Source organism: Manis javanica, chromosome 9 (genome assembly GCF_040802235.1).
Source record: "Manis javanica isolate MJ-LG chromosome 9, MJ_LKY, whole genome shotgun sequence".
Lineage (NCBI taxonomy): Eukaryota > Metazoa > Chordata > Mammalia > Pholidota > Manidae > Manis > Manis javanica.
The window spans coordinates 10,968,283-10,982,593 of NC_133164.1; the positions used below are offsets into that span (position 1 = coordinate 10,968,283).

Consider the following 14,311-nt stretch of genomic DNA (forward strand, 5'->3'; position numbering starts at 1 on the left):
CACACGCTGGAATTCAATACTGTACCTCAGTATTTCATGATATAAAGATCACTGCATTCCAGATGTCTACCAGCTGTGAACACATCTGTGAATCACGACCTAAAAAAAAACAAACCTTATTTCTTGAATAAAAGTTTTTTCTCTGACAATGAGGTAAATCTTGAAACTTACTCCTGCTATAATTTGCAGTGCAGCAGAATTATGTGGACATAGGTTATTTCCATTCATTTGGCAAATTTGTAAGATTTGAGATGCCTCTTGACATTTTTTATTGCAGTCACTTTTGCCTGCTTGTGTAAAATACACACGTGTGCCCTCTCCCAAGCACATACCTTTGTCCATCAGGCTTGTGTGTATCTGAAACTGCAGCTCCTTAGGGATGCACACTTTCAGACGGCGGCCTCTGCCTGCTGGCCTCTAGGTGGGCAACACCTCTACCTATTCTGGGTGTTCAGCAATCAGTGAGAGTTTTATCTAACCAGGCTTACAAAGTGTTTTAATTACTGTGAATTTAGTGCTGGTGTGAGGAGATCTTGAAGAATGATGAGAAGTAGTTAATTGTGGCCTTCATGTTTTGTTCTATCAAGTAGAATCCATGACATGTTAAAATCCTGCTAGCCAACACTCACTGATCTAATCCAAAGTGTGCATCCAACGCTTTCTATACTTGACCTCAAGTCTTCACAGATTCCTTGCAAGGCCAGTTTTAGGATTGCCATTTCACAGATTAGAATGGTGAGAATCGGTTTACCTATGCAAATCTAGGCACATGATAAGTGGTTCCTGACGAAAGCCTGTACAATATTTTTCCACCTTATCAAAGTGTCAGATTATTAACAGAGTACCTGAGAAACCTGGGGAGAAACCTCATTCTTAGAGGACCTGAACCTCACTTCAATATTTTTTCCAGCCCATAATTAGCTGTCACATATCATGGTATCTCTTGTTGGAATGAATGATGGTGTCACAAGCATTTCCTCTGTATCCATTGCTGGCATGCAGCAAATATAAGTAAATAAGTAGAAGCCCAGTCGGTACTGAGGAACAGTGATCCTTTAAACCATAGTACAGACTGCTGTGAAGTTCTGTGATTAGTCCCTCACTCAGTAGAAAAAAGTAAACTCTCCAAAGCATAACTGTATTGAGGGGCTTGTTTGTACATAGGAGGTTTCTGTGCTTTCATGGCAGAGTTTGTTTAAATCGTAAGTTGTCTTAGTACCTGGAAAATCTAACCTCAGAGCCTGAAAATGACATGAAACCCATTAGAAGTGTCTGGTGTGTATCGCTAACAGGCTGTCCTTGTGTGTTTTCAGAACCAGCTCCTGGCTGACCAAGGACATAATCCTCTCATGAAAAAAGTTTTTGATGTCTACCTGTGTTTTCTTCAAAAACATCAGTCTGAAATGGCTTTAAAGAACGTCTTCATTGCCTTAAGGTCATTAATTTATAAGGTGAGTGGTTTCATCAGGGAGTGTCACGACTCGTCCTTCACCCAGAGGTGAGGAGCGCGGGCCTTGACGTGGCCCCTGTGCCTTCTCGTGTCCGTCTAGTTCCCCTCCACCTTCTATGAAGGGAGGGCCGACATGTGCGCCGCTCTGTGCTACGAGACGCTGAAGTGCTGTAACTCCAAGCTGAGCTCCATCCGGACCGAGGCCTCCCAGCTGCTGTACTTCCTCATGAGGAACAACTTCGACTACACGGGGAAAAAGTCCTTCGTCCGGACGCATCTGCAAGTGCGTGTAGTTTGCTTTCCCGTATGTGTGCTCTGGGGAATGTGTTCTAGCAGGAAAACTGAGTGTCACGTTTACCAGTTTGCTTCAGCGTAAGTGCTACAAGGTCTGGCCTTGGGATGAGAAATTCAGAAGTCATCTTTACTATTTTGGTTTATTTCGTGCTCTGTGCCATAAGATTGGGCCCAAGATAGGTTTCTATCGGTAAATTGACATTTAAATATTGAAATATTGAATTAATACTGGACTGACTGAAATGCCATTGAATCAAAATACAGGTAGAATCTGTGGGAGGATGCCTAACACATAAAGAGTAGGTAACACATAGAAAGCCCAAAGTGGTTTTTTCCTGTCTTGTAGCTACTGACACACCTGCCATCTCTCCAGAGTTAAATCTCACAAATTCTTTGCTTTGGGAACCATGCAAGATACTGAAAAGTCTATATATATTTCTATAGACTCTTTTTTTCTGTGAACACATATGGAGTACCTTCTCTATCCCTATTCCTTTCTCCAACAAATGTTTCTTAATTGCAAACCACATGCTAGGATTCCTAGATATAACCATGAACCAAACAGAACCCTCTCCTGGCCCTCAGGAGCGTACTGTCTCCTGGAACACAGACAAACCCCGAAGCTCTTGCCTGCCATGTGCTCAGGGCTGTAGTAGAGGAGCTGGAAGGCATCAAGGAGGGGCATCTTCCTGGGGGCCAGGGGACTTCCCCGGGGATGTGAAGGAGGAGCAGCGGCTGCGGGGGTGGAGATGAGCATGTTTGCAGCCGCAGCAGCTCCGTGGGAAAGGGCTCATCCCGGAACTGGAGAACGTCCTGTGGAGTTGGGGATATGGATGAGAACAAGTTGAGGAGGCACCATTGCATGTTTGAAGGATTGCCTGGACTCCAGTGCTGAGAATGGACCAAGTTGCGACCTTGGCCGGGGAGACCTTGAGGAAGCCATGGTCAAATCTAGGCAGGGAAGATGGTGTCCTGAACCGGGCACAGGGAGGTTAGAAGGAAGAGATTGCACTAACAGTACTTACTGACCGCTCCCCCCTGGGCATGCTGAAGGACAGCAGAAGGAAGGAGGGCAACCCGGTTCAGCTGGAGTAACCGGGTGAAGGCAGCCCCCAAAAAAAGATGGTCCCCTGTACTTCTAAGTTGAAACCAAACCTGAAGAGGTAAGTGATAATATCTCCCTTTTTGTTAGAGAAAGTAGTGGGTGAGGAACTATCCAAGTGATAAGGGCCTATCTGATTCTTATGCCTCTACACTCTCCTGATTAGTATGTTGCTGTGCAAACAAAATACTTGAGGTTAGCAAAATCACCTTCTGGAGTAAGTAATTGTTGGAAGGAGAAAAAATGGCTCTGACAATGTTTCCTACACTGGAGTGGTTCCCTGCTCAGAACTTCTCCTTTGCCCTGTCCTTATGACCGTCCTCACTGAACGAGGAGCCGACCTGGGGGAGTCGTTTGAAGGTGAATTGATTTGTTCCTGTCTGTGTGTCCCTAAGGTCATTATTTCAGTCAGCCAGCTGATAGCAGATGTTGTGGGCATCGGGGGAACCAGATTCCAGCAGTCCTTGTCTATCATCAACAACTGTGCTAACAGTGACAGGCTCATCAAGGTGGGTGGCCCCTTCCCCTTTTATTTTTCACTCCCGAGACTGCCTCACCATCTGAGATGTATGAGGATGGGCAGAAGTAGCTGAAAGCCATGTGTCCTTGCACCCTTGTTTTAGCACACCACCTTCTCCTCGGACGTGAAGGACCTGACCAAAAGGATCCGCACAGTTCTCATGGCCACCGCCCAGATGAAGGAGCACGAGAACGACCCAGAGATGCTGGTGGACCTCCAGTACAGTCTGGCCAAGTCCTACGCCAGCACCCCTGAGCTCAGGAAGACGTGGCTGGACAGCATGGCCCGGATCCATGTCAAAAATGGGGATCTGTCTGAGGTAGCCACACAAGCCTCTCAACACAGTTTTTGGGAAAATTGTGCCCCTCTCACTAAAAGAAGCCAATTAAAACTATGTGATACTTTAAACAGTATTAGGCTCAGGGTTACTTCACAGTCATGGAAGCATTCTAATAATTTACAGCATCTTAAGGGGATTGTCCTTTCATAGAAGAGCATTATTCAAAAATTCTTAGAAAACATCCATGTTCATACAGATGCCTGCTAAGTCAAGTGTCCTTAGTTTCTGCATCAAAACTCCTCTCTTGTTCTAAAATTTAGCTATTTTATGATAAAATTAAATTTTCCTTTTATTAAAGGTAAATGATAGGGCATAAGTAGGCCGCATGGCCAGGGCAAGGAGTCTAGCACGTGGGCTTCCTAGACAGACTGAATCCCAGGTCCAACATTTACTCTGTGACATTGAGCCAGTTTTTAACTCTTCTGTGCCTCAAGGACATTATCTATAAAATGGTGGAAATTAAGGAAAAAGATTTTATAGGGCTATAGGGCAGATTCTGTGTTTCCTGAAAACTGTTGAGAGTTTGTGCCTGAGACATTTAGGTGTGTACAACAGTATTACTAAAGAAGCTTGCTTTTACTTTTAAACTTCTGTAATTGCTTACATTAGTAAAATTATGTTCTACATCTGAAAAATGTATGTAACTTTTTACATATTGATTATTCAAGGAGTTCATCCTGTTTGACCATAAATTTAATCTGAATTATACATTAGCCATAATAAAGAATGAATTACATATTACTAGTAGTAATTTTCTGTCATCCTGGTGAGACCCAGAGACTCAGACATCAAACCTTACAGGAGGCTCATTTCTAACAGCTGTCTTTGATTTTTATAACACCATGGCAACTTGGTAAAGATAATTTATTTTTATTTTTTCTTTTATTTCAAGGTGTTTGTAATGTTACCCTTTGAACATTGTAGTTTTGGTTTAGAATTCTCTTTGGAAACAGTTACAACTTTATCTTTTTTTAAGTCAAGAAAAATTTTTAACCCCTGAAATTTGAGCAATCCTCTCAGAAGCTAGGAAGGTATACACCTTTTCTTCATATGGCTCTCTTTTCACTTTAAGAGAAATGAAGATGAAATCTTAGATATAATAGGAGAAAAAAATGCTCTTTTTTTAATCTTTTACATTAAAATTTAATTATTCTAAATAGACATGAGTCTTAGCAAATTTACCACCATTTGTCTCAATTCGTAGTTTATTTCAAAATTTCAATTTATGTGAATTGTTCCACTTTTTTCAAAAGGTAAGATGTCAGGTATTAGAAATACTAGTTGGTGCCTTGAGATCTAATATAAGTACATATAATCATTAGATTTCTGATTTCTGTTTGTGAACATTACGATGTGCTTTATAAATGGTGATCATGAAGCAAGTGTCTTTTATTATAGGCAGCAATGTGCTACGTCCACGTCACAGCCCTGGTAGCAGAATACCTCACACGGAAAGGTGAGGAGTGCTTCTTGTTTTTTAAAACTGTACAAAGCAGTGAAGACAAGTGAGAACCATTCAGAAAGATGTGGAGGTGGGGCGTGTGTACTATATTCACTGTTTTATTTGCTGGTGTGACAGTTGCTTGACTTTGTAGGCACAGCAAAGATGCCAATATCAAGAATAAAACTAGATGACATTTTGGTGTATACCCTCTTCCTAAGGGCTCCATCTTATAAAACTAGTTAATGAGCTTTGCATCTGGCCATTCATGAGCTGAAAAGATTTTATTTTCCTTCAAGATAGTTTCCACTGGAAATGTTTATCAATCAAAAGATGGATGTAATGGGAGGTCATCATACAGCGTTTTCGGTAATGCAACCCAGATGGCTTTATTGCATGAGAAGGCAGCCTCCTGGCGGGATACCTGCCTCCCCATGGAAGGCAGGGGCCGGAGTGAGAGCAGCCCGTGTTTATGTGTTTGTTCCCAGATGAGCAGGCCATGAATTCTTTCATGGGTGCCTTTTGCTTAAACATGAGTTGCTTGTTTCCATCTCAAATTGAGAACGCTGAGGTCCTTAGGAAAGCTGGCCACGTGCATACATGTAGTGGAACACTGCAGCACCAGGTCTGGCTAACGCAGAGTGTGTTTACAAAGTGAGAAATGGTATAAAATCACTTTCTGGTACAGCTGGCTGCTTGGAATGGAATTTAAGGGAGTCTGGGCTTGTCATACTTTAGAGCCCAAAAGAGAAATTAAAGAAGGGCTCCATATTCTCTTGATACCAGCACAATTTCCTGTTGAGACCTTTTGTCAGGTAATGTATTTCCTCGTGTTTAGAAGCAGACATAGCCCTCCGGCCGGAGCCACCCCTCTTCCCCTACAGCCACAGCACCAGCCAGAGGAGGCGCCAGGGAGGTGAGCCTGAGGGTGGGCCCAGCCCCCAGGGCCCCCGCCGCTCTGTCCACAGGACACTCAGAGGTGTGGGGATTTTCTCTTTCAACTATGCACCGTTGACTTGGGCTTTCCTTCCCTGCCTTCTTTCCTCACCTCTCCAGTTCCACGGCAGTCTGTTCCTGTGGGCAAGGAGGGAAGGCACTTTGGCCACCATTGTAGTTAGTCCACTGGAGTGGAGCTGTATGTTTAAATGTCCCCTCTAACCAAAAACTTGAGTGGTTGGCTGTTACCAATTTGCTTTCTGTACATTATTCTCAGACTCCTAGGTTAAAGCTTTTCAGAGGAGAATCTTTTGTCTCCATAAAATAAAAACAAGGTGAAAGTAGGACAGTGACAGAGATGCCGGCCAACCCATGAATGGGCTGACCAATGTGCAGCAGAAAAACGTGACTGTAGAATCTACTCTTTTAAAACTTGACTTCAAAATACTCTGTGCTCCTCCTTTTCCTGAGAAGTGGGAGGTCTAAATTCAAGTTCTGATTTCCGTTTTATCTTATTGTGGACAGTGATCTCAATATAGAGCAGCAAGGCATTTCAGGTCCTTCTTTACTTGATTATATTGTTGCCCAGCTGACAAAACTTTCCAGTGGCTCCGAGATGGACATTATTGCTCAAGGGATTTTTCCTTATCCCGTCTCCAGCCTTATACCATTTCCCCTCAAGCAGCAGAGTGCCCAGGCCCCAGAAGTGTCCGTGCTAGCTGTGTTCCCACTCTGCAGCTGTGGGGAGGAAAGAAGGCCTCTACGTCCCCCTCACGCCCCTGGCGTAGAAGCAGCAAAGGCAGCCTCTCAGCATGCCTGTAGCTGTTGGGTTATATGTTGGTTGACTCCTTCTGCAGGAGAAGGGTGGTCTAGTCTGATTTCTGGGTTACCCCCAGCCAGAGTCGGGGACATGACAGCCTGAAGGGAACAGACTTGTGTGTTGTATATTTCTCTTCCATTTGCTTTGGTTTCACTTTTCTTGTTATCTGAGAATGGGTCATCTTACCAAATCAGTTATTGTGGTTATTATTTTTCTGTTAACTTGATTCAATACCTATTTCAGTTTATTTACAGTTTATTTAAAGATTGCATACATTTTACTAAAAGTAGGTGAAAAAATAAAAAGAGATGAGAAAGAGGACGAAATTGTGAGAGGTGAAGATTAAGCATGTGAAAGCAAAGGAAGAAAAGCACACAGCAGCCCCTAAGTGAATGCTTACTTGAGACATGAGAGACTTCAAAACCAGTTATTTCATTTAACACAGAAACATACAGGGCAGGAAGAATGCTCAAGCCTCCTTCACCTACAGGCTTATAACTAGCCCTCCCTGTTCTCTTGATTCTAGGCATGTTCAGACAAGGATGCACAGCCTTCAGGGTGATTACCCCAAACATAGATGAGGAGGCCTCCATGATGGAAGACGTCGGGATGCAGGATGTCTACTTCAACGAGGTGAGCACCGCAGCTTACGTGGGCTTTCAGTGACCTGAGTGTCTGATCCAGCTGTTTGCCCGGCCGGTGCGTCACACGAGGACTTCCTATCTGCAGCTGCTGTCTATACACTTTGTGCACTCCGGTAATTCTCCAGACAGCTGAGAGAAAGCAGTGAATGTTTCTGCCTCCCCCTTTCTAGGAATTCTTTTCACTGGAAGGAGTGTGAGGAGCTAGTTGTAGCGCAGTGAGGCTGAGAGCTCAAACACTTGTGGTAAAAGGTCTAATATTTTGACCATACAGTTTCTCATTCTTTCCAGAAATTAATTTCTCTGGCTCATGAGTTTTACTGCTGTTTTAATCTGACATTTAGATAAGTGTGTTCAGTACTAGAGATCTGCCCAGTGTCTTCAAACACTCAAAGCCACAAGAGGCCAGACAGGGCCCCAAGGGCAGAGCAGCCCCAGTTCAGGGCCCCGTCCCCTGCCCCCATTTGAATGCTGCAGCCCAGGTTCTGCGGACCATTAGTAAGACTATCTTATCCCACCCACAACAGAGACCAGAAAGTTTCACATTAAACCATTGAAGTAATTTCTGCAGGTTTCCTGCCAAAATGGGATTACCTTGCAATCACTGATTTGTAACTAGAGAGTTTTGAAATAGTTAGGAATTTGAAAAAATGCCAGTTTTCTGCTTATTTTCCCCCAATTTCCTCTTCTGTGAGTATCTGCCAGAGGGTTTTTCGTGTGTGTTTGCCCCTTCTCAATTCAGGGCAGAATGGAACAGTCAAACAAAACCTTTGTAGTCCTGCCCATTGTTAGGGAAAACTTAAGTTATATGCATCTTCACATGGACAGAAAGAACAGAGTAAAGCAATCTCTTCTTCCCCTGTTACACTTGTTTTTATGATGTGGAGGACCTCCCATTAATAGCATGACTTTTAATCATGTTCTCGCCAGTAAGTAGATCCATGGACAGACATCCTCCATAACATGAACCAGTCTGTGAATCAGCAGTTCTGAAAAATGTGGTCCTGGAACCTCTGGGGCCCCTGAGACCCTTTAGTAAGTCTTTAAGGTCCTAGTTTTCCAAATGAATGTTTGTGTGAGGCTGGATTTTCTTTGCATACATCTTCCAAAACAACATACTAAACAGTTTGAATGCAGATGCAGATATGAGAAGCCAGGTTTCTCGTATGAAGTCACACTTTTAAAGACAATTACAGAAATGTAAAATAATTCTACTCTTCTCCCTAATTTTTTGGGGGGAGAAAATGTTATTTTTAATTTAAAATGTTGTTTTCATTAACACATAATAGGTTTAATATTATTGTTAATTAAATTAGTACATCTTTTTACTTTGTTTCAGTTTCCATTCTTAAAATATTAAGAGAGATAACGCTCACATACAAAAAAGGTCTCAGTAATTTTTAAGGAATTCTGAATAATCTTTATCATATAGAACAGGGTCTTAAGCCCAAAAATTTAAAAACCACTATTACAGATTATCTAGTCTCAAATGGCCCTTCTAAGTTAAAAACTAAACATGAGAAAAGAGGATGATATGTTGACTGCCTTTCATATTTAAATATTAAAATAATGTTAACCGAAATTTAACATAATTATAATAAATAAAGTTTTCCAGGTTTCCTGAAGTGGGGGAAGAAGGCCAGTTGGTTAGATATGGCATTAACAGTTCAGCTGTCTCTACACCTTGGAATGCCTATGTAGATGGTGATCTTAAATTTTACTCTGAAGTGTGAATGTCTCTGTGAGTTAGCAAGGCCGGTACACTCTTACGTTTGAACTCCTCACTTCATGTTGAATTTTGATTGGGGTTTCCCCTGAGAAGAGGCTTGAACACATTGTCTCCTTGCAGAAGTGCCTTTGCCCCTCGTGCCAAGTCAGACCTCCAGAGAGCAGCATTTGTTTAGAATTTGATAAGGAAGGCAGTGATGCCAAGAACAATTAAAGATTTGAAAGTAAACAGTTCTAAGTAACCTGTCCCACAGGAATGATAAAATGAAGCTCAGGTTTGCTCATCTGATTGAGTTATAGGCTGGAAAAAAACGCTAGAGCCTAGAGAATTAGCCCTGAAGTCAGGTGCAGACTTCACTGGGGAAGTCTGTGAGTGCCACCCACTGTGACTGATAACTAAACATGTGACGGGGATAACTTCATCAGTCATTCTCAGAATATGCACTTTCCACCCTGTCTTGAAGCGTGACATAGGTAAATTTTTAACAAGGTCCATAGTACATGATGATCCGCAGTGATTAGGATGTGACACAGTGGAGTTATAAAGTACTGAGCAAGCCCTCCCTGCACATCAAGATTGAAACCTGATGTGGACTGGAAAGAGTAACATGTTCTAAAAGCCAGGAAACGGAAATTGCCCCTTACATTTTTGCTACGGCTATCAGAATGTTTTGAGAAAGTTGAAAAATCTCTGCCAGAGAAGTTTTGGGAAAAGCGGATGGGAATAGGTATGTAACACATAGCTTAATAAAAGCCATTGCCCTTTTAATCTGCATTGTTAGATATATTTAAATGCCTTTGATGCTCTCCTGACAAGATTTCAGTGGAGCTACCTCAAACTACACAGTGCTCCCAGCAGCTGGCCTCTGATGAGTTTTAATTGGTTACACTTCATCTTCCCTGATGTAAGAGCAGACTCCCTCCAAGAGCTTTTGATTTGATAAAAAGAAACGTCCCATTCCTGATTACAAAGTTGTTTTGCAAATTGGTGCAGATTGAAGAATTTTGAGTTGCCTATGGTGTCAACATCCCACACAGACCATGTAGTTTTGAGACCCTCCCTCATTATCCCATACAGTCAGAATCATGGAGAGAAATCGATATAGCACACTTGGGAAACTGAAGAAAGTCTAATAAAAGGACTATTTTGAAAAGTTTGGACAGGGTTTAGGGAACCCAATGAGGAGTTTTACAATACCCTTGAGGCTGGCAACAGCTGGGTTATCATTCCCCATCCTAGGGGTAAGGGAGGGGAGAGAGAAACCTCACAGAGGGGCCACCTGACAGGGCAGCGGTGATCCTGGTGCCCTGGCAGGGAGGGAGCCAGAGAGCAGCTGTGCCCCCAGCTCCACCCTCCTCTGGCCCTCCAGTCTGCTGCCGGGCCTTCTGTTGGCTGAGGACCCGGAGCCCAGCATGCAGGCCAGCAGGGCTTCCCCAGAAGGCATCCGCATAGGTGCATCAACCTCCCAAAGCATAGAGCTAGAGAGGACAGGCCAAGAGGCACTCTAGATGGGAAAACAGAAAACACAGTCCATCCTCATTACTTGCCTACTTGCTAAAATTTCCTCATAACCCCAAAGTCAGTCAGTATTCATTGAGGCGCTTTTGTTGTCATCGAGGTCATTGCCATAGTGAGCAGGAAACTTCACCCATGGAGCGTGTCTAAGTGCTCTTCCCTTGACTCATACAGGGCACGTTGACCTGCTTCATTTTGCAAATATTTATTGAGCTTCCTTGGCACTGAGCTTGATGCTGGAACTACAAGGGTGAGCAGGCTGTGGTGCCTGCCCCAGCACACTACTGCTTTTGATGCCTTCTTCCCACTGAGGAGAGACACCTAAACCATGGTCCCTTAGAATCTGAATTGGAAGTTGTCTGAATTCTTTGTGACCTAGAAATTTCTGTATTTGCATACATTGATTCATCCCATAAACTAGCTCTGTGCCATGTGCTAGATTGGGCATCTGTAAATGATGTGCCTGCCTCAGAAAATCTCACCTCGTGCAGCAGTCTTCAAATTGTAGTGTGCTTAGAAATTATTCAAGATTCCTGTACAAATACAGATTCTCATTCTGCACCCCCATTCCCAGATTTAGTTGGGTGGGTGTGGCACCTGGAAAATATGTATTTAACAAGCATCCCAGGTGATTATTCTGATGCTAGGGGTCCTCAAACTCTATCTTGAGAAACAATAATACAGTAGAAATGTGAATTGTGCCATGAACTATGCTGTTGCCCAGGTCACGGTTTAAAGTTATCCCAAATGGAAGATAATCAGGGACAATATTTAGCCTCATAGGTAAGTTTAAATTAAATCAATCATACTAAGATAGAATAAATGCCATTTAAAATACCTTGCACATACATAGTCTCCGATAGGCGTTTTTGTGCACACACATGTCCATACAGAGCATTTGTGGGCTATTTCCACAGATAGGTGTTCAGTGCTGTCAGTTACCTTGCTGAGGCCCACTTAAAAACAGAACTGACCGATTACATTTTAAACAGATGCCTCAATGGCTTTATGAGCTTGATGCCCTGATATCTTTTTGAAGACCAGTCTTATAAAATTCATACTTTCCAGATGCATAAAGTTCACTGAGGGTTTTTTCCAACCAGTAATTACTTCCAGTTCTTTGCATGTATCTATAATTTAGAAAAAAATATCTTGATGTTTAAATTTTAAACAAGGCAATAAAACCATCAGGCTTTCTGTATAACTTCCTTTCAAGGTCGTGACTATCTGACCACTGTCTGTCTGGATTGTCCTTTCTGGTTTTCAGGCACTGTGATTGCTGAGAATTCAAAGTAAATTGATACATGGAATTTCTGCTGAGAATATTATTCATATGGGCCCTGTGTTTAGTTACTATGACATCTTGGTTTTTATGACTCTTTATTTGTGTTGACATATGGTCTCTCAAACTTAACCATGATTACTGGTTATTTCTAGTCAAAGAATTATTACTTGATGCACCAGCTGTAAATGTCTAGGTATAAAGTTGACATTAGCTTGAATAATTTACCTTGCCAGATTAAACTTTGGTGTTCAGTAATCCATACTCTTCTTTTATGAGAGAAGACTTACTTTTTTAATAAAAGCCATTTTGGACTTGTTTTTGGGTCTTTATAGACTCTGTGTTTTGTAATATATATTACCATTTCCTTACAGTAAGAAGTAAGATTTAGACTGATAAAATATACATCCTGAATACCCCCTGAATCAGAAGAAAAGATAAAATAATGTCTGGTAGCATATGAAAGTTAATATATTGTCTCCTAGTTCTTAGTTACCATCAAGTTGCGATACTTATTTCATAATTATTTACTGAGCTCTATTCCCTTATCAGACATTCCCATTTTCCAAACATTCTCGGGAGTTTCCCTAGTTAAAGTCCATTTTTTGAACCAAATAGGACAGATTTTTCCATAATGAACTCAATTTTCTATAGTATTGATCTGCTACTTGAATCCAGGTTTCATTGTTATTGAGCTCTCCCCATGTTCCTGGTTTGGTTAAACAGAGTAAAAATAATATTCAAATATTAGTCTCCCAATTAGGAGCATTTGGCCCAGGAGATTGCCTACCAACTCTGTTTGATATATATATTTATTAAGTGAATAAATCTAGGACCATTTAAAATATACTAGAAAGGCTGCTGTACAGATACCTTCTGGGGATAGACAGGACATTATTTTAAAATTAAGTAACATCTTCCTTATGTAATACTTCATTATTGGGGCAGCTGATGTATGCCAGTATGCATTTTAATGTCTCATAAAATTACATCTAACTGATAATTTTTTGACATAGAAAACTTTGAGTGAGGTTGTTTGGCTTATGTTTAATCCCTTCCCTCTCTCCAGCCTCATCTCTTTGCCACTCTCTGAGTGAGATCTCACACTGTATCTGTCCCCTCACACTGCTTGCAAATATCACACACCCTGCTGCCACCATGCCCGTATCTTTGCCACGCTGTATCCTCTCCTTGGAATGTCTCCCCTCTTTCCCTTCCTACTCCTTTTGCCCTCACTAATGCCTGAACATCTTTAAGATTTGGTCAGTCGTCACTTTCTGCAACCGTCCATCACTGGATGAATGCCACTCCTCCCTGTGTCCCTGATTCCCTGCACATTTCTTCATCAGCACACTTACTACCATCATTTGTAACCTCTTTATGGATCTGTGTTCACACTAGACTCTGAGCTCTATGAGAGCAAGAAGTACTTTACTCACCTGGTCATTGGCCTCCCTAAAACTCACCCAGAGATACACTGACTCTATTAAAGGAGTAAATCCCTATTGCTCTCAGTTCAGAGGGTCTGCCCTTGGGTCTTTCTGTTTGGGCATATATTTGAAATCACTGTGTTTTCCTCTCTCCTTGATTTCTTAACACGTACATCACATTTCTTCTGAATAGTGGCCATGAGTGTTTAGGACATCAGCTCTATCTGGTCTGAAGGATAATCTTTGTGTGTGTTTGAGGGCTTCCTCCTCAAAACAAATGTCATTTGTGTCACATAGCCTAATAGGCCACCTAACACCTGCCCTCCATGTTTAATAAAGATCTGTAAGGCCATATTTATAAATGACAGAAAATTAAGTGTACTTATAATGATTGGTTTTATAATCCCAGTATTAAGCAGTGCTTTCCACATAGTAGTTACTTAGCAAAGTAAGTGAATAAATGAATGAAAGAATCCAGTTTGTGACGTGGTAGTGACTGTGCCTGCTCGTAGCTTGTATAAGTCTTTGAGAAGAATTTTCAATTTTTCATGGGATCACATTAAAATTCCTCCCTATTCTTATTGTGCTGTAACTGCGATGGCAGCACATAACTGAGAATCTTCATCTCTCTTTGATCCCACCAACACTAAACAAGGTGTCATCATTGTGTACTGACATTTACAGTGTGGGCCATACCACACTAGTAGAACCAATTGTAGTTCTTTACAAAAAGCTTATAGTTCTCTTTGAACAAAGCCTAGTAATGAGGAAGGAAGAGGCCAAATGAGTAGTCTATAAGTTAAACCTGAGA

The 14,311-nt window shown here is 41.9% G+C and overlaps 1 protein-coding gene across 29 annotated transcripts in view; it reads left to right on the plus strand.

The window, feature by feature from the left end:
- DOCK9 (dedicator of cytokinesis 9) overlaps positions 1-14,311 on the plus strand; it is a 273,892-nt gene that overhangs the window by 238,736 nt on the left and 20,845 nt on the right. For 12 of the 29 annotated variants that reach the window (XM_037025012.2, XM_073212423.1, XM_037025017.2 and 9 more), the window contains 6 exons: positions 1,314-1,451; positions 1,551-1,733; positions 3,242-3,355; positions 3,470-3,685; positions 5,105-5,162; positions 7,430-7,536. In XM_037025012.2, the coding sequence (XP_036880907.1) occupies positions 1,314-1,451; positions 1,551-1,733; positions 3,242-3,355; positions 3,470-3,685; positions 5,105-5,162; positions 7,430-7,536 (816 nt within the window). Of the gene's footprint in view, positions 1-1,313; positions 1,452-1,550; positions 1,734-3,241; positions 3,356-3,469; positions 3,686-5,104; positions 5,163-5,985; positions 6,127-7,429; positions 7,537-14,311 lie in introns of all 29 variants that reach the window. The other 17 variants (XM_073212409.1, XM_073212414.1, XM_073212408.1 and 14 more) reach the window with 2 other exon arrangements.